General features: G+C 47.8%; 2 protein-coding genes across 2 annotated transcripts; one reads left to right on the top strand and one right to left on the bottom strand.

Moving 5' to 3' along the window:
* The first annotated feature begins 2,099 nt into the window (after positions 1–2,099).
* On the top strand, positions 2,100–12,907 carry LOC119386619 (H/ACA ribonucleoprotein complex subunit DKC1-like). The gene is made up of 4 exons (XM_037653905.2): positions 2,100–2,242; positions 2,908–3,028; positions 6,147–6,265; positions 12,794–12,907. Exons 1-4 carry the CDS (start codon positions 2,105–2,107, stop codon positions 12,890–12,892), a joined length of 477 nt encoding a protein of 158 aa, XP_037509833.1. The 5' UTR covers positions 2,100–2,104; the 3' UTR covers positions 12,893–12,907.
* Positions 12,908–14,204: 1,297 nt separating this feature from the next.
* On the bottom strand, positions 14,205–16,186 carry LOC119385447 (tigger transposable element-derived protein 6-like). Its single transcript, XM_049413198.1, has 2 exons — positions 14,553–16,186; positions 14,205–14,507 (listed from the first exon to the last, which is right to left on the bottom strand). The coding sequence occupies exons 1-2, from the start codon at positions 15,873–15,875 to the stop codon at positions 14,298–14,300; spliced, it is 1,533 nt and encodes a 510-aa protein (XP_049269155.1). The 5' UTR covers positions 15,876–16,186; the 3' UTR covers positions 14,205–14,297.
* Between the last annotated feature and the right edge of the window lie 3,639 nt (positions 16,187–19,825).

Raw genomic sequence — 19,825 nt, 5'->3', positions numbered from 1 at the left:
GTGAACAATGACGCAAATACCATTGAGGAGGTCAATGTTATACTCCTTTCCGTTGTCATAAGGCGAAAATGTTTGAGGCCCGTGTGCTTAGATTTAGGTGCACGTTGAAGAACCCCAGGTGGTCAAAATTTCCGGAGCCCTCCACTACGGTGTCTCTCATAATCATATCGCGGTTTTGGGACGTTAACCCCAGATATTATTATTATATTTCTGTTGTCATAGCAAAGGAGCATTCGCTTCAACAGATTGTAGCGATATATTTTCTTGGTATGGTGTATGACGCCCTGGTCATCGGCTGCGATGTGACATCGTGTCCGGGGGTAGAAAGACCAGCCTGTTTGCCTGCAGGTTCTGAATGTCGCCGTGAGCTGGGCAATTATCGACGACGAACAAAACGCTGCACCTTGCGGCCGCAAACTTGCGGTCAAGGTGCCGTACGTATTCTTCAAAGAGTGCAACCGTCATCCAAGCTTTCTTGTTGTTTTATAGATCAGGTCATCCTTGGATGGCAATCGTGCATTTTTGAAACAACGAGCTTTTCTGTCTTCTCAATAACAAGCAGTGGCAGCTTATGCTCACCGCACATGCTTGCACCAAACAAGAGTGATTTTGTCTTTGTTTTGTTTCCGCCCCTTAATGTCTGCCTCCTTCAAGCGAACGTCTTCGTAGGCAACATTTTGTAGAATAGAGCAGCTTCATCAAGGTTTTAAACATCTGCTGCTTCGTACTTGGTGAGTAGTGGAGCCAAGGTGTGCTGCTTCCCAGCCGTCGACAACAGGCTGATCCGCGCTGCCACTCTCACCACAAACAGTCACGAATGTCAGGTTGTCGCGTTCCTTAAATCGGCAAAACCACCTATTGCTGCATTTAAACTCAGAAAGTCCAAGTTGCAGCGCCAGCTGGTTGGCCTTCTCACGCAAATTGATCCCATTGACAGGAAGGTGTGCTGCGTGGCTTTCTGCAGCCAGTCGATCAGAGCTGCTTCAACGTCGGCGTACGTAGGCGGGCGTACTCGTGTACGCTTTGACGAGTGCGTCTTGCTGTAAGCATCGAGAATTTTCTCCTTATTCTTGATGATGTTGCACAGCGTTGACAGAGGCACGTGGTGCTTTTCGGCGAGAGCCGTTTTCGACGCCGTCGACCTTGCTGGCCTCTTCAATTAAGCACACCTTTTCGTGCAGGGACAAGATCTTGTATTTCGGCGTCTTCCTTCCAAGCACACCTCAATCAACTAATTCACAGGGAAGACACTGAAGCGGAAACAGGAGACAAACGGAGCAGTCGCCCCGAATCGCACAATGCTCGCCAGCCGACATCCAAATGACACAAAGACTCCACAAAACATTCACTTCGCTAAAGTGGCTAACATCGCTGTTGAGAAGATGATGATCATGATCGCAACCGCACGCGTCGTCGTCTACCACTTGCTCAAACATGGCGTCTACAACGTATTTCCGGTAAAAAAAAAAACATGGCCTTCGAGATCCGTACATAAAAAAAAAAAGTGTATGTTTTAGTTACAGCCTCCGAGATTCGCAACACCCTTTGCATATCTCGGGAGGCGCGGCCAAGTGTGCCAATTAACCGGGAAGTGGCAGACTGGCCGCACCAATTAGCCGGTTAAATTGACATGTAAAAATTTGGGACCGCACAAAATAATACAAATTATCCAGGATTCCCAATTAACCGAGTACAAAATTACCGAGGTTTTATTGTAGACAGTATTCTATAAATCTTTTATGTAGCCGTCAAGGCAGTGCAGATTATCACAGAATAGTGGCTGCCTAAACACTAGTGAACAGGAGGCATGTGGATACTGGTCTTCCTTGTCTTAATCTTCACAGTTCCCCATAACTTCTGCCTGCTTTTGTCCTGTTAAATCAAAGCACTCTATTCGAGTGCCTTGAAGATTTCATTGTTATGAAGTCGTTTCTCGTGGAAAGAACAAAACGAGGGTTGATGGCAGAGCTACTGTTGCTGCTGTGACAGGCTGACATAGTGTTGTTACAAGAGGGCGTACCGGAGTAACTGTATGGTGCATGTGACTCTGCTCTGTTGAAGCACCCCTTCATTGTGTGTGTCCTATGGTTGTTTGCAGAGCAACATGGTGACCATGCACGATGTGCTGGACGCCCAGTGGCTATTTGAGAACCACCGAGACGAGGAGTACCTGCGCCGAGCCATCCAGCCTCTAGAACGCCTACTGGTCAGCCACAAGCGCATTGTCATGAAGGATAGTGCGGTGAGCTGCTTCTGTTAAATACTTCAGGCTAACTCATTTCGCAAGCTCTTCAGCTGCACTTTGTACCATGTTGTGGCCTTGGATTAGGATTCGGGTACAGCTAATCCACTTAGAACTCTAAAATTTAGGCTAGTGCGAATATTCGAACCAATATTACAGTATTCGAATTCGCTTCGATTCGAATTTAAATCATTGGAAATTTTGTAGTATTCGAAATAAACTAATAGGTGTATATTAGTCCGCATGTTGCCCTAGCTGCCCTATCGGTAGTGACCGCGGACAGTCAAAGTTGAGGGTTGGTGTCGAGTGAACGCAAAAAACTGCAGTTGTTGCATTTAGAAGTGGTGACTTATACCCCAGTCACACTGGCAAATTTAGTGTCATTTTGAGCGAGTGCACATAAGAAGTGCACCACAAAGACTCTGTGTGCCTTGAATGCCACATTGCTGCACGTGGCACTGAGGTCACCAAGCCCACCTTAGTAGGCCTAACATAGGAGTAGTGAAGCAGCTGGCAGCCAGCCACTTCTTGGACAGCAGTCTTGTGTGCTACGTCGCGTGGACTTTCCAGCCGCATCCGTTGGAACACGACCGGAAAAATTCAGTAGCAACACTACAAAGACGCCCGTTCCACTGACAGAATGAAATGAAACTTTTGCTGTGCAGGTGAATGCAGTGTGCTATGGTGCCAAGGTAATGCTGCCTGGAGTGCTGCGCTACGAAGATGGCATCGAGATCAACGAGGAGGTCGTTGTCATCACCACAAAGGGTGAAGCTATCTGTCTTGGTGGGTGCCTTTGTCCCTCTTTGGTCACTGTGAAGAGTGCCTAGCATTCCCCAGCAAGGAAATTGTTACCATTGTTACCTAATTCTAATGCACAACTTTCCAACCGAAGCTTGGCATGAGTGACAGATTTCAGTGGCCGTGGTGCCGTTGTACACTAAAAACTTGGCGCCTGCGAGCAAAAAGAAATCTGACCCTCAAATGTGTGCTGGTCAGATGCTTATTCGTATGAGCCATTTTTCAATAATTGATGCCCCCTTGTTCGTGGGCTTGTCGGAGATCAGCCATTTCTGATGTGGCAATCTGATCTTTTTTCGAGATCACTTGCCATTGCACGTCGCCACATTTCAATAGAGTCTTTTAGCAAGTTACGGAAATACGGTACGCAAATACGGTAAGGCAGTACGGTAGCGTTCCTCCTTTCCCGCTGGCTGTGCTTTGGCCGCTCAACAACCGGGAAAGGAGGAGCCGTACCGTACTGCCTTACTGTATTTGCGTACCGTATTTCCGTAACTTGCTATAAGACTCTATTGTCGCTACATACGAACACATGACCACCGTTGTTCCCGGTATCCACTGAAGCGCTGCACTGCTAAGCACATGTTTGAAAGTCCAATTCCCGGCATGGAGGAATAAAAAAGTAGAAGGGAGCACTGTGCACCGTGATAGAGAGAAAGAAATGTAAGTGAAACCTCATGAATTCAAAGTCACTGGGACTGTTAAAAATCTTCGAATTAAGCGGGTTTTCGCATTAACGAAACATACAAAAAGCAGGATGCAAGGAACTTTGAATTACTGAAAGTAATCAGAGGTGGTTGTTTGCTGTGCCTGCTAGTTTGCGGCTCCAAGGGTTATGTTTTCCAGCGGTTATGTGTCCCAATTTAGCCACAAACAGGGTAAACGGCGGGCCTCACTGCTGCAAGTGCAAAAAAAAGAAAGAAGAAGAAAAAAACATGGCTGATCCCTCAATCATAGGAATCGGTATAACACGAAAGTAAAACGTGTCTTCACAAACGTAGTTGAACGTTTGTTGTGCACTGTTTCGCCCCGAGGGCGAAGGAATGATTGCTATAGCAACAAGTTGTAGTGTCACGTGTAGAACGGCAAGCAGCTCGAAACTTGCAACGCGCTGCTGAAGCAGAAAGAACGCATGGAACGAACATACACAGGATGAGCGCGAACTAACAACTGTCACAGCTCGACAGTTAAAGTGCGCTGGTCACATCAAAGGAGGACGCACGAAACGAACGCACAAGTATACACAGGATGAGCGTGAACTGTCGCAGTTGTAACTTATTTGTTTGTGAGCAGCGTGTCCTTTCGCAAAAGCGGCTGCTGTAGTGAGCGAAGTGACCTTCGTGCTCTCTCTAACTTGAACGCAAACTTGTGGTGAGAGCGCAAGACGTACAAGATAAGTGCACGCGCAGGATCGACCATGTCCTGTAGAGGCACACGCTCATCCTGTCAGATGATTGCCGGGTCGTGGCAAGAAGTTGCAGCTGAGATGGTTTCAAATTGCTTCACCAAGGTCCAAATAGGTTGTTGAAGCTGGAATCTGCGACGACGGAAAGGAGCCTGCAAATCCAGCGGATGTAACCGAATCATCGGACGTACTTCAAGCGAACGGGGGAGTCCCCGACGACGTCGAACTTGGCGTATTTTGTTTGCTGACAACGGCGCCGTATGTACTGAAAAGTCAGATGCGGCGCTTGTTGAAATGGTGCAAGATCGCGATCACGACTAAGGTACATCAGAGAAAGATTCACTGTTTACCGCGCCTACCGCGAAGGGAGTGATGGACGCGTTGAACGTCTTGCGTCGTGCTGCTGCCGCACAGGATGATGAAGCTGGATTTCATGAATTAACTTTCTTGGAGCGCCGCTTTGTCATCATATATGAAGAAAACACAAGCCAAAATCACACAGTTATCGCTTCTGAATAAATGTGAGAGGCGAGGTCTTCTGAAGTGATGTCCTTCTTGTTTTAGTTTTGTTTTGCATGATGCTTACCGATTTTCATGTGAAACTGCATGTAATGAAAACCTGTATATAACGAAATATTGCCGACATTCCTCAATTTCATTACATCCAGGTTCAACTGTAATCATGTCATCTTTAGTCATTTTATAATAAAGTTCTATGGTTCTATATTTCATCAATGGCTTTGTTTACTAAACAGGGTCAGGTTAGCCGTGGGTGATATTTATAAATCTGTGTTCTTTTATACAGTTGAACCCCTTTATAAGAGACACTGATATAAGAGGCACGTGGGGTGTAAGAGACACCAGTGTGCTACATGAAGGTTAGGGTTGATGGGAAAATGCATAACTTAGTACCCTGCTTATAAGAGACACCTCATATAACAGGCAAGAATTTCTCCCCCATGCGTGCCTCTTATAAAGGGGTTCAACAGCACTTTTATTGTGCTTGAATAGCGTGCAGCACATTGTGCTTTTATTGGTTGTCTGTCATGAATGCAGTATGTGTCTTAAAATTGCTTCTACCAACGCCCGTTCCGAAAGCTAGTTTTGCTGCTCCAAAATGCATTTTTTGCCTGCTCCAAAAGCTGCTCCAAAGCAGTCTAAGCCAGTAGCATCACTGGTCACGGACTAAAGGAAGGCACACGGACACTGAGACTGAAGCGCTTCTGTCTGTGTGTTCGTGTGCCTTCCTTTAGTCTGTGTTCACAAGCTCTACCCTTATCAGAATGAATTTCCAACTCGCCCAAGAAACAGCACTCTTAGGAAACCATTATGTTATTTTCCGGTGGTAGTTCGAATACTTCGAATAGTAAAATTCTGGTGCGAATCAAATCGAATAGCAAACACTATTAAAGAAATATTCGAAAGTTTGGATATTCGCACACCCAAACTCGATACTGAGCCAAATCGGCTTTCTTTTGCCTGTACTACGATCTGCGCCAAAAGGTGAAATGGCTGTTCTATGACTGTGTAGAGCATTCCTATGTTGCTAGCTTCAATATATAGAAGTACTGCTAAAGCACTGTTCAGTATCTGCACCACTGTCTTGTACTAAGCCAGGTGAAATTATATAAGAAGCTTTATTGCCTGGCACGAATGAGGAGCAGTGCGTGATGTACGATTGGTGTATTTTGTGCACAGGTATTGCACTGATGTCGACGTCTACCATTGCCACGTGTGACCACGGCATTGTAGCCAAAATCAAGCGGGTTGTCATGGAGCGGGACACTTACCCTCGCAAGTGGGGACTTGGACCAAATGTGAGTGTTTCAAAAGTTTGTCGAGACAAGAATAAATGCTGCCTGAGTGTTAACGGGTCTTAGTGGTGCCAACGACATGCTAGTTCTGTGATTAGCTCTCCACATTCCACATTAGCTCTTCATATTTAGTGCATCGAGATGAAAACTTTCTTTGTCAATGTTGTTACGGACATTGAGCTGGCGTATGTGTGGTAATTATGAATGATCGGTTAATTAAAAGTGATGTCAGGGTTTCGTCAGTTTTTCATGCAATCCAACAGAAAAAATAATGCTTGGTTATTGAAAGCTAACAGTCTAAAACATCGGTTAATTAGACATTATTTCTCAATTGAACGCCTTGAAGCTATCGCAGTGTTTGATAACCTTGCTTTGTTAAAGTGCAAAACAGCTTTGTGTTCCATGCCAGCATCGCTGTCATTGCAGCTGACTACAGCACCACAGATCGTGAAGCGGCAAGATAACCTTTTGCAAACAGCATGTCAGCATTCCGGGCCTTTTCGTTTGTTTCCTCAAGTGTACTTGGTAGTGCATCGGCTTCGTTGCACAAGTGGTTGCACGTGTGGCATGTCAAGTTTCAGCTGCATTCGTGACAATGGTGACTCTCGGACTATATCGGGTGCTTGGCCTCGCGATGAAAGTAGAAATTTTGAAAGTTGAGGAAGGAGGCACCACAACGCAAGATATTGCACAGAAATACGGCATCAAGCCTAACACCCTTTTAAACTTCTCAAGAACAAGCGCTCGATACTGGAAGCATTTGAAAATGATCAGTGCAAGATGTCTCGCAAGAGTCTGTGCTCCGGCACCCACCCTGAGTTAGAGCAAGCACTGCTCATTTGGATTAGGGAGGCATGAAGCAACCAACTTACGCTCAGTGGCAATATCATCGCAATGAAAGCCTTGTCGCTTGCAGCAATGTTAGGGAGTGAGAACTTTGCCTCTTCCGATGGATGACCGACACACTCTAAGGGGCCCTTGAAAACCGAAAAATCGCGAAACAAGGACGATGTTTGGAAAACCTTATATTTCGGTTGCGTGTCTCATAATCTACCTATTGTGTAATTATCAGCGCCTAATTCGACCACAAAGTAAAAACGAAAAAAAAATGCCATCTTTGAGCCATCGCAGCTTGCAAAACACGTTGAAATGCCAAAATAAAACCAAACTTCGTACACGTGCACCATTCCCGGCACATGAGGCTGGTCGTGCCATCTTGATGTCGTTTGGACCGTAAATTATTTGACTCTTGTTTGCCACCTTGCAAAATGGCGTCGGCGGCGTGGTTGAGGTGTGGTCGGCGTTTTCCCTCAATCAGATGCGAAGCGCTGTTTGGCCAGAGCAGGGCATTCAAAACCTGCCAGCTAAAGTGCAATTGCCATTGGCTGCTGCGCGGGTGGTGGCAGCTGCTTCTGTTGCTGCCACGCCCGCCTCATTCTTGCTCTTTGCTTTGTGCTATCTTTTATATTACAGTAGACTCGTTAAACAGAACCTGAAGGGACCAGGAAAATGTTTCCCATTTGAGAAACACATTCACACTTCACACTGAGTCTGTTTCAAGCTGGGATTTCACTTGTGAATGTTCAACATACTGTAACTTTTGTTCCAATGGGATTAGAACATCCATTTTAGTTGCACTGTGCTCAGTTCTGATTCCAGCTTATTGTGATATGCTGATTTACTTTGCGCATGAATTATTCTATATTTAAAAAACTGCACGTTATACAGTAGAACCCCACTGATACGTTTTTGAAGGGACCGTAGGAAATAAACGTAAGAGACGGGAAACGTAAGAGCCGAAAAACAGGAAAAACGGCAAAATATTTAGTGGTACAGAATTTTATTTCAATTCTTACGAGCAGCACGAAAATTGGCGCGCTCAGCCGCGATCTAGTCGATGGATAGAAACGCGGAGCTTAGGACGGCCTTATCCACAGAAATGTAATCAACGTATGTGATTTTTTTAACACCAACAGCTGTAGGCATGAAAGAACTAAGCACACGCAGTCACGACCGGCGCGGCGAGTCCGACCGCGAACCGCACGCACGACCATGCGAGCTCCAACCAGCTCGAACTCCTCCCGTTCTCCGATAAATAACGATGATGATGAGTCTACGCCAACGCGATGGCAGAAGTGAATGCCAATCTCGAAGGCCTTGCTTTCGCAAGCAATTACGTCATACACGCCATGTTTGTGCAATGCAAATCTCAGAGGCTATGCTTTTGTCAATAGTAAATGCCAATCTCGAAGGCCTTGCTTTCGCGAGCAGTTACGTCATAGACGCCATCTTTGCAATTTGAATCTTGAAGGCCATGCTTTTGTTTGCATCAATTGAAAGATTCTGTTGCTTGCGCCTCTCATGCGGCTAATATTACGGTCAAACGAGGCCAAGCTGCGTGAAAATGCACCATGGCCGCTCTCTTTGGTAGTCACTCGGTCGGCACCGGGCGCACTTCGCGACGTATCATACGGGAACGGTCCGACAGTTACGACGCAACAGCGGGGTTCCCAATACATTGTATCCTATGGGAGCTATGCCGGGACCGGCGGAAAACGACGTAACAGCCGGGAAAACGCAGCAGTGAGGAACGTAACAGCGGGGTTCTACTGTACTAGAAAAATAACTGCATATTTGAAATCAGCAGCACACAAATGTACTCAGGGAACTTCATCAAAATTGATCAAGAAATAAAAACTATTTTTTTAAGTGCCATATCAAGTGCCTTAACAGGAGTTCCGTTTACTGAGAGAACAGGAGTGCAGAATACAGGTGCAAGACCAACTACAGTATAGACCGCTTATAACGTAAGTCGTCGGAGTCGCGAATATCTGCACTATAAGCGGTACCGCACTATAACCAAAACAACCTTCTCCAAAGGCTGCACTTGCGCAAAACGTGTTGAGCATGTAGCCTCGCGTGTCCGATAATCGACATATGCGATTTGGGGCGCTTACAACCACTTAAATCTCCGAATATTCAAAAATTAACCGCCAAAGACCCGCATTGCCAACGAAATGAACACGGGGGAAGAAAAGCAAACAAAACAAAGTGCCATCGCGGAAATTCGCCGACTACGTTTCAGGCCACCTCGAGGTATGCGCATTACACAGAAACCATGTCGAATCGCGACCGAAATTTCACGTGCTGAGCGGTACCGATCGTTCGATTTCACAGGCGCGCACGCGATGTCCAAGACATTGCAATCGAATCCGGAACCACCATTCGAGTTGCATGTGCCGACCATGCCCTCGTTTTCATTAACGATATGATTCCCTTCCCTTCAAGTGCAGCCATTGCAAAAAGTTTCGTTCATTCCGCACCAAACCGCAACTTTTATCGCCCGCGACCGCTACCGAAAAGCAACCAACGCTGATTAGGCCTAGCCGGCGGTTCAGCATATTGTCGCGGGAAGTTTGTCCAAGACAACATGAAGATCGGACGTCGAAAAGATCGCACTCAAGTACTAACCCAAGAACAGCGCGCGTGATACGAAGTTTCGTGTTCGCGGCCGGGAGATCAACGGCGACAAAAGCCCGCCAAGCTCGTTTAAGTCCGCGCACTGGCAGAAAAGGCGAAAGCTCGCGTCATGAAGCCGCAAAACTTTTCAATTCGCGGACGAGGTAGCAAACGCGATATCTGTAGCAAGTGTGATAACGACGGCGCTTTTCCCGACAGGAAACTTACTTTAAAGCGCACTTGATGAGGACGCGATCGTGCGTTCCACGCGGAACGCATTGCCGGCAAGCGGCCGCGGAGCCTTGCCGCCGCCAGTGCAAAGGCTACTCCGTCGCCTAGGCAAGCACCATCCTTCCCCACTCGGCGACCCCGCACAGCGCTGCCGCGGTCTTTTTCCTCCCTCCGCCCCTCGTTCGTTTACTGTGCGTGCCCTCGCCCTTCGTAACGACCTCGTCGCTCCCTCCCCAGCGGCGTACCTCCTTTGAGAACCGCACTCGCTACCGCATTATAAACGGTATTTCATCTTGGGGGACTGCACAATAAGCGGTATGCGTATACATGCGGTTCTATGGGAGGGTAAACGGGAGTCGAAAAAGACCGCATTATAACCGGTCCTGCACTATATGCGGTTACGTTATAAGTGGTCTGCACTGTATATTAGAGGCAACTGTTCCATTTAACCAGCACTTCAGTTTAAAAGAAGACGTTCAGGGAGCCAGGGGCCCAGAGGTTGAAGAAGCTTTATGGTGATCCTGCTGCAGCTGTAGTTACAGCGTACAAGAACATGAAGCCCAGCTTTTGCAGATATATTGCTGTGGCGTACAATGGAACTTGGCACAAATGTGGGCACACGTCTCACATTGGAGCGAGAGCAATGATAGTTCCATACAGGTTTGATCTTAGATTCTGTGGTTCTTTCGAACCACTGCCTTGGGTGCCAGATGGGACCCAAACCTGGGGATGCAGAGTATGACAGGTGGCAGGAGTATCACATATGCCAGAACACCGATGCCAAAGTGGAAGCATGTAGGTGCAGGCAGCCCTAATTCTTTTCAAGAGTCTGACATCAATGCACACTTGGCGTTACACAATGCTTGATTTTCATGAAGACAGCCATGCCTTCTCTGTTCTCACAGAAGAGGATGTCCACAGCTTGTCTCCATTGTAAAGGATTAGTGCCTCAATCACGTTTAAAAGACTGGGCTACGGAACATCATTCAGGAAAGTGAGAAGCCAATGAGCTGGAAGGGGAAGTTGACAAAAGCTGTCATAGACAAACTGACAAATAATTTATATGGTTAAACTTTAGTGATGTGGCTGCAATGCAGCACGCAACAATGGCAACAATCATCACGTCATGTCGAGCGACCAAGACCCTCACCATGAACTTTGCCCCAAGGGAGCGGAATCGCAGTGCCACGATAAAACTGCAGACGGAGGCAAATGGCGAGACAAAGCACAAGCACAAAATCTTCCTCACTACATTCCTGCTGCTATGCTGCCTGTCTACCAATGGCTTTCACGTAAGTCTCTTCTTCGGCGCTGCTTGAAAGCCAAGCCTTGGAATGCTTCAGTCAAATGTTCCACTATGATACCAAAGGAGCAGCATGCGTCCCTGATGGCTGTTGAAACAGCACTTCATGATGCAGTGCTTCCATTCAACACAGTTTGCCGCAAAGCAGCTGAACAGACATCGATCTCCGAGGGACCCCAGTCAGGACACCAAGCTGTCCCGCGAGCTTTGGAAAAGGATGCTGTATGCCTGAGGAAAAAAGAAAACACCAGACACCAGCAAGAGACTCTGGAAGGAAGGTGGAACAAGGAAAGAGTGGACAAGGACACTTCCAGCTATTCTGCAGGAGCTTTCTCATAAAAGCACATGTGTTCCATTTTCAAGGCACGTTTTTTCAGAACGGATTGCTTGGCTGGTAGTGGTACTGAAAAGGACGATATCTTGAAAACTGCTTTCCAGATTTGTGTGCTTTTTTTTTATTATTTCTGTTCCTGAGTTAGTTTTCCATAGGGTAAAAAAACATATCTTTTTTTTAATGCTTGTGTTGTTAATTTACAATACACTGTTAATTTTAATTAATGGGGTCTATACTGGTAACATGAACTTCAACGTTCTGTTAACATTTCGTGGAGGGGAAATTAAAAGGAAGGGCTTTGTAGCCATCTTGAATAACTATCAAGGGACCTTCACTACAAATTTCAGCTTCCTGCTACATACTAAAATTTCTCTGGGCTTTTCCTCAGGAGTACATGTCAGCCACCTCATTAGTGCTGTGATAGTACAGAAGAAGGCATTAGTGTGAGTAAATAGTGTGCGCCGCTTCCTGCGTGTGGCTCCATGGGGCAGTATGGTTGGGACGCTGGAATTTTGAAGCACCGCACCAAACAGCTACCGAACACTGAAGAAAGCAATGTGGTCGCCTCGATTGCATGGGGATGTTTCGGTTTCAGAGGTGATTTTTGTTGATTATATGCTTGGTCTCTCTTACTTCGCTAAAATGAGGTTTTGAATGCATGTATTGCTTATAAGGTTTTCAAGGCTAGTTTTATTTACTTCGTGACATTCACTCGTTTGTTATCCAGTTGAACCCCTTTACAAGAGACATTCATATAAGAGACCATAGAGTATAAGAGTGTGCCTACATCGAAGTAGGGGTCGATGAGAAAATGACAGTGTGGTACCTGCCTATGAGAGATACTTCACATGAGGGACAAGAACTGCTCCCTGGTCTCTTGAAAAGGGGTGCAGCTATCTCATTTCGGGATAATGAGGCTCAAGTGTGCTTGTGGACTGGGGCCCATACTCATCCAGCATTGGCAGTGCTGGAGTGAAGTTTTCTGGTGACCTCTGCAAAAATTTGGGGGCACTCCGACGGTAAAACAAAGAGACAGCGTTCATCATTTGCGTGACTGTGCCAGCTGGTGTTTTGCGTACCAGCATGTCTGGAAGTTCGCAGTAGAGGATTTTAAATGCTTTTACTTCTGTAGACTCTGGCAGCGTTTGTCTGGGACTATGTTTAGTGCCTGACTGTGGTGATGGAAGATGTGCCCCCATTGCAGGCACTGAAGAAGAAGCAGATGATCAAGGATGGCAAGCTGGACAAGTACGGCCGACCCAATGAGAACACGCCCAGTGGATACGAGGAGGGAGCACCGTGAGTGCTGCCGTTCTCAGTCTTTTTCTGTGTCACTGTCGTGTAACACTAATGCGATGTCAGTCAATGTCATACATTTTTTTCGACTTTCTAGGGACTGTGAAATTGTCTGAAAGAAACAAATTCATGCTTTTTTGCTGTGCTCAAGTTGTAGGCTCCCAACTGGCAGGTTTTCAGGGCCACAAAAGGCATGCAATATGTGAAGTGCATCTAAATATGCTACTCGAAACAGCTAACAGAGTAGACTTACCATATTTACTCGAATGTAACGCGAGTATTTTTAAATAGTTTTTTGCTACCTGAAGCAGGGATGCAACAGCTGTGCCAATTGCGCCAATTTGATACAATACCTTATTTTTGCACAAAGCTGAGCCAAAACCGTGACATTGGTTAAAGGGACTGACAACTGATTTATCTTGACCCAGTTTTTTACAGCGCGACAGGAAGCTCACTCTTCGTAGCGTTTGTAGCTGCAGTGGTTTACCCAAAAAGCACGTAGTTATTTTATAAGCAGTATTTTCCGATCTGAAAGGCTCCAAACACGCATGGAGGCTTGCTCCAGCAACGCTGAGAATTGATAGCGATGCCGCTAGCCCTTCTGAAAGCTGTCGTTGTTCTGCTTTCGCAGGAGTTACTGTAACTGTGCTTAACCACCTTTATTTTGAGCTTTCCAACCATTTTTGAAAATAGCAAGCTGTTACAATTAGATGTGTGGCTTTATACACCTTTCCAGTATTTGTACAGCGTTGTGTGCGCCTGCGCCCAAGGTTGCCTGCGCCTGTGTGATGGATGGCTTGTCCCGGCGTCGTTACTCTCTCGATACACGAGCCAAGCCAAGTAATCGAAAATGTAACTCTGCATATGCACGGCCGCACCAAGTAGCAGCGCGCGGCATTTCTGAGACGAAGTGTAGGTAGCAAAACTATGTCGCTCCAAGAGCTTAGCGACCTGGAAACTGCGTGCACGGTTGCATGAGCACGCTGAAAAGTTGCTCAAGACGCGCTGACGAGCATGGGATCATTACGCCACGCGAAGGCAGCGCCACTTTAATGCATACTACTAACGCAGGCCTATATGTACATTATTATGGAGTAATACCTTTTAATTAGGGGTGTGCGAATATTCGAAATTTCGAATATTTTTCGAATAGTGTTTGCTATTCGATTCGATTCGCACTGAAATTTTACTATTCGAACTACAGTGTAGACCGCTTATAACGTAAGTCACGGGAGTTGTAAAAATCCGCGCTATAAGTGGTACCGCGTTATAACCGAAGCATGCTTTTTTCGGCCTTTGCCTATGCCAAAAGAGCAACCCACCTTTCAAAAGCACTTTACTACACTTTTCACTCGCAGACACATTCAACACAATCACAACACAGCACGGAAACGAAGTTCTCAAGTCCGTCATCATTGGAAGAACGCCGTTATTTTCGTCTGGCGATGCTTGTGAACAGCGCTACGAACAATTTCGTCTTCCACAAAGCTTAAGCACTGAAGCGAGTTCTCGCTCAAACTGTTCTTCGCGCAGTACGTTTTCACTTTTGCGAGGTATTCCAACGCGTCTTTGCACGGGAAATCCGGTTCTGGCGTCGGGTCGACCTCGTGTTCGCCGTCCGACTCGTCGTCCGTTGCAACCTCCGCACTACCGCGCACCGCTGCGACGATCGCGTCATCTGTGCTCGCTTCCTCGCAGACAGAAAGCTCCGACTCCCCGGCATCGACAAATTCTTGGAAAGTGTCGGTGGCGGTTACAAAGTTGCTGTCAACGAGGCCGGACCACACTTCGTCAGTGTTGAGGGTCTCATCGGCGAGCGAAGTGTCGCTCTGCTCATCGTCTTCCAGAGTCTCTGCATTGCGCACGAAGCCTACCCTCTTGAAACACTTGCTTATGGTATCGGCCTTTACCTGCCACCATGAAGCGACCACCATGTCAATTGCGCCCCTTAAGTTCACTTTAAGAGGCTGCTGCTGCTGCAGGCTCAGCAAAACTCTCTCGCAAATGCGCTTTTTGTACAGCGCCTTTACGGTTGCGATGACACCCTGGTCGAGAGGTTGACTTTTTGCTGTCGTGTTGGCAGGCAAAAACTTTAGGTTGACGGCGGTGAATTTCGGCTTGACGTTGTGGGCCGTGCAGTTGTCGAGGATAAGTATGACCCGTCGCTTCTCTGCCACCATATCCTCATCAAACTTGCAAAGCCAGCTGGTGAACAAATCCTGCATCATCCACGCCTTTTTATTGGCTTTGTAGGTCACTGGCAGGCACTCTCGCTTTTTAAAGCAACGTGGCCTTGCCGATTTACCTATGACAAAGAGGCGGCGCTTGTCGCTCCCGTCCAAATTAGCGCAAAACAATACGGTTATGCGCTCCTTTGAGACCTTGCGGCCGGAGCAGGCCTCGCCTTTCAGCGCAAGCGTGCGGTTGGGCAAAAGGTTATAAAATAAGCCAGCTTCATCGGCATTATAAATGTCCCTGTCAGTATAGGTGGACAGCATACTCTTCAAGTTTAAGCGAAGCCAGACTTCGATAGACTCGTCGTCGACATCGCCGCTTTCTCCGCACACCACTTTGCAGCTGATGCCATGGCGATCTTTGAAACGCTGGATCCACCCGTTAAGTGGATTGAAGTCGTCGTGGCCTAAGAGAGCTCCGAGAGACTTGGCCTTTTGTTGGAGCATGGGGCCACTTACTGGGATGCTCTGAGCCCTAACTTCGCGGAACCACCTGAACAGCGCTGCGTCCACGTCTTCATACTTCGACGTACGTATTCTCTTCCGTGACAGGGAAGACGAATCTTGCTGCAGTTGCTGCCGCAGTTTGTCTTTGTTCTTGTAGATGGTCGACACGGTCGTGTCGGAAACGCCGTATTTCGCCGCCACCGACGCCTTCTTCAGCCCACTCTCGATGTCCCTAATGACGCATTCCTTAGTCTCCAGCGATAAGGCACGGCGTTTTTTCACGCCGCTTGAAGACGCCGCCGACGCCATGGCGACAGGAGCTTGACAACACACGTGCTCTGGGCTCTCAGACGGCAACTACGGCACGGCGAAGCGCACACAACAAATGCAAAGAGGCAAAAGAAGGAGGTCGAAGAAAAAAAAGTAAAAAAGTACGCCACCGCTTCTGTCCCGCACTCCGCGCACCCGGATTGGACGCTGCCACGGTGACGAAACATGCTCCCTCCTTCCAAGGTCTCCCCGTCTCCCTCACTACTGTACCCTCTCTTCTCCTCCGCAATGCTTGCCTTTTCGCGGCCGTCTCCACGTGCGCACCTGCGCGCTCCCGCCTGCTCCCGCTCCCACTCCCAACGTGCCGGCGCGCCGGGAACGCCGCCGGCAAACCGTGCTCCGTTCGCCGATTTTATGGTCGCGCGCCTAAAAAGTCCACGCTATAACCGGTATTCTCCTTCGCGCGCCTACGCAGTAAACGGTCGGCCTATACATTGAGTTCTATGGGCGCCATATCGGTGGTCAAAAAAACCCACGTTATAACCGGTCCCGCGCTAAAAGCGGTTACGTTATAAGTGGTCTGCACTGTATTCGAACTTCCCAAAGACAAATGCAGTCAACGTCCGGTTGAAAGTGACCCCTTCAGATTTTCAATATGCTTCACCTCATTACACTCTCGTATTGCGGCAAAGCTGCCTTTCAAGCTCCGTTACGGTCGAACTTAGCCAAGAGACAAAGTCCGGTTGGAAATGGTCCCTAGATTTTCAATATGCTTCACCTCATCACACCCCCGTATTGCGGCAAAGCTGCCTTTCAAGCTCCGTTATGGTCGAACTTAGGCAAGAGACAGTCAACGTCTGATTGGAAGTGGTCCCTAGATTTTCAATATGCTTCACCTCCTCACATCCCCGTATTGCGGCAAAGCTGCCTTTCAAGGTCCGTTACGGTCGAACTTAGCCAAGAGACAGTCAACGTCCGTTTGGAAGTGGTCCCTAGATTTTCAATATGCTTCACCTCATCACACCCCCGTATTGCGACAAAGCTGCCTTTTAAGCTCCGCTACGGTCGCAAATGTATTAACTCAAGAAAGCGCTGGTTCCAATATGGTGATGAAAGATGTGGCAGAGTTGGGGGCTCAATTAATGCTGTTTTGGACCTGAAATTTGGGCAGGAAGTCCGAAAAATCGGACGCCGAAGCTTTTTAGCATCCAAAATTTCAGATGTTCTTATATATCGACGTCTACGAGGCAGATTTGGAACTCCGGACTTGAAGGGAGCACACCCTTGTCCGCCAGATCAGTTGGCCTTCCACAGCAGTTGAAAGAGGAGGAGAGGCTGAGGAAATGGCATCTCTGCCTATCACACATAAAGTGTTGTCGGCAACACTTTGGTTGCACCAAATCATGTACATAAATACAGTGAAACCTCGTTAATACGTACCTGCCGGGAACGCGGCATAACTACGCACTAAACGGTAGTACGCATTAAACACCAAGTACAAATTTGCATCTCCTAGCGTACGCCATCGCCGCCAGCAAATAAATAGAGTGCCACAGCAAATATTGCCTAAAGTACCCACCGCAAAGCCTTTTCTTTCTTTTTGCCAAAGTGGAGAAAAGATCCTGGCACATTCGCACGACCGCCCGATAGCGCGTAGTGGCGACGCCGAAGAGCATTTCGAAACTATTGCAGGGTCCGGGATACGCGGTCAACGCAGTGACGGACACAGCGACAGAACGGACAGTGTCTGCTTTCCGCGGTATATGTGCGTGCGCCTAACCGCGATATGCTACTAAACGAAAACTGACACAGTTCCAGTGAAACGCGATACGGCCGCGTGGAGCCGATCGTCTCCCGGCTAGTTGCGTGCAGCGCGTCGCCTACTCGGCTCACGCCGTCACTACCGGGCCGCTTGCTGTGCCGCACGCGCGCATTTATCGTGGGAATGTTGTTCGTACCCACTTCGCTCCAGATCGTGCACAGATGCGGCGAGTAGCTTGTTCGGTTAACGCAGCGATGACGAGCTTCATGCAAGCGATGCGCACTCCGCGATGCTCTAGCGGTCCTGGCAGCGGACGGAGGCGCGTTGGGTGGTCGCCTAATGAAAGCGAGCAGTATGGTTACAACCGCGCTACGCTTGCTGTATTGTACACGTGCGTTTAGTGTGATAGCGTCAATGCAGCGAGGTTTCTCGGCGCCCGAGACCCGCAACGCTAACTACGCAACAGCGATCTGCTTTCGCTTCTACAAAGCGGTGCGCGCCTGATGACGGCGTAGTAGCGTAGTAGTAGGCTAGTTGGTACATGGCTGAAGTTCTTCGTCCCTGCCCGAGCATTTGTGCCATCAATTCAACTTCAGCCTTGAAGACGGCCGCGCACAACGAAGCGGCAGCGATCGGCGGCCCAGCGCGTTCAGGTTGTCGCCTAATAAAAGCGTGCAGTAGGCTTAAAAAGTAGCGCTGCGCCGCATGCGTGCCCGAGCAGATAGCTGAAGATGCTTATTGTGATAAGGTTGTCGGCGATAAATCATGTCGGCGCATTCGTCGGTGGCCGCCACCTCGCCTTCATTCTTTCCCGATGCTTATTACCCGCAAAGGCGTCGCCGCAATCGCGCGGAAGTCGGAATCGGGGATCGACTGATCTGCGCACTTCTCAAAAAGGCGGAAGACCTTTGGCGGCACATTCTGGCGTCGGGAAGTTGAGCGGCGCAGTATAAAATTTTATGGCACAAAAAGTTATCGCGATACGCAGGGTACGCACTAACCGGTAGGCATAGGGCGAACCACTACGGCTTAAGCGGTCAGCGAATGCATTGGGCTCTATGGGACTCGGTCGGGGATTCGTCGCAACTACGTTTTAACCGCTAGTACGTTTAAAGCGGGTACGTATTAACGAGGTTTGACTGTACAATTCGGCCTCTACATTGCCTCACTCTTGATAAGAAAGACAACTATGAAATATGACCCCACCAGCGCTTCATCAACCTAGCGAAAAGAAACACTTTCATGTTGCGATCTCACAAGAACATACTTAGGGATTCTCTGCAACTTTTTCTGTAATTTCACTTCGAATTATTCGAAAAATGTTTGAGAAATATTCGAAAATTATTCGAAATTATTCGATTCGATTCGCACTCAATCTTTATTATTCGAATTCGCTTCGCACCCAGAATTTTGCTATTCGCACAGCTCTACTTTTAATATAAAGAAACGAACAGTATTTCAATGCCAACAAAAAAATCGTCGACCGCGTACAGCAATCAACGGTCACGTGGGCGTCTTCATCGGATCCTTCATGTTTTTGCCGCCAGAGGCGCCACAGGTCATTTTTCGCGACTTTTAAGAAATAAAACTATAAATCCATCTCTCACGAAAAAAAACAGGGTTGGTTTGAGTCAGTGCAACGGACAATCTTTACATCAGTGGAGTCAACTCATTTCATATTCTGGGCAGTTGTCAGTCCCTTTAAAATTGCGCCACGCTGTGCCAAAATGCCCGCCCAGCTTAAAATTTTTTCAGTTGCGTAAATTTGAGCAAGAAATGGAGGCCGCGTTGGTCATCTGCAGTTTCGGCACCGTCATCCAATACAGATGCGCAGACCCTAACCCCTCGCGAAAGAAAAAAAAAAGTCAGTTTCACCGCAAGGACGAAGCAGTGAATGCGATAGCGAGAAATTGTAATGTTATACGAAGTGAGGCTAGCAGCAAACTCTTTTGTATCCGATCTCGCGTAGCTCTACAAAACGTTGGTGTAAGAGAATACGGCCGCTCCAGGGAAAGATGCTCTTTCTGCTTAGTGTTTTCGCATTGAGAGCGCTGCACGTAGCAGCATATACGAGCCGCCCGCTGATGGCTGCCGAGATAGCGCGCTCACCAGCGATCGCGACCACGACCGCGGCCTTAGAATTAAAGTTCAAAGTTGCTACTCAAGTGACGGCCCCCCCCTCCCCCCAGCGCTTCTCTCGCGTATTTTCATGCTCGTTCAAGACGGG

This window comes from Rhipicephalus sanguineus, chromosome 3 (genome assembly GCF_013339695.2).
Source record: "Rhipicephalus sanguineus isolate Rsan-2018 chromosome 3, BIME_Rsan_1.4, whole genome shotgun sequence".
Lineage (NCBI taxonomy): Eukaryota > Metazoa > Arthropoda > Arachnida > Ixodida > Ixodidae > Rhipicephalus > Rhipicephalus sanguineus.
The sequence above is the reverse complement of the archived record's forward strand: the minus strand, read 5'-3'. Positions and strand labels throughout refer to the sequence as shown.

What these genes read in the sequence shown, in the direction of transcription:
- LOC119386619 (XM_037653905.2), top strand. Translation starts at nt 2,105, where the DNA reads ATGGTGACCATGCACGATGTGCTGGACGCCCAGTGGCTATTTGAGAAC. An exon ending in TTGTCATGAAGGATAGTGCG is followed by an intron (nt 2,243 to 2,907) that starts GTGAGCTGCTTC and finishes TTTGCTGTGCAG; the next exon opens with GTGAATGCAGTGTGCTATGG. An exon ending in AGTGGGGACTTGGACCAAAT is followed by an intron (nt 6,266 to 12,793) that starts GTGAGTGTTTCA and finishes CCCCCATTGCAG; the next exon opens with GCACTGAAGAAGAAGCAGAT.
- LOC119385447 (XM_049413198.1), bottom strand. Translation starts at nt 15,875, where the DNA reads ATGGCGTCGGCGGCGTCTTCAAGCGGCGTGAAAAAACGCCGTGCCTTA. An exon ending in CGAGCACAGATGACGCGATC is followed by an intron (nt 14,508 to 14,552) that starts GTCGCAGCGGTG and finishes ACGGACGACGAG; the next exon opens with TCGGACGGCGAACACGAGGT.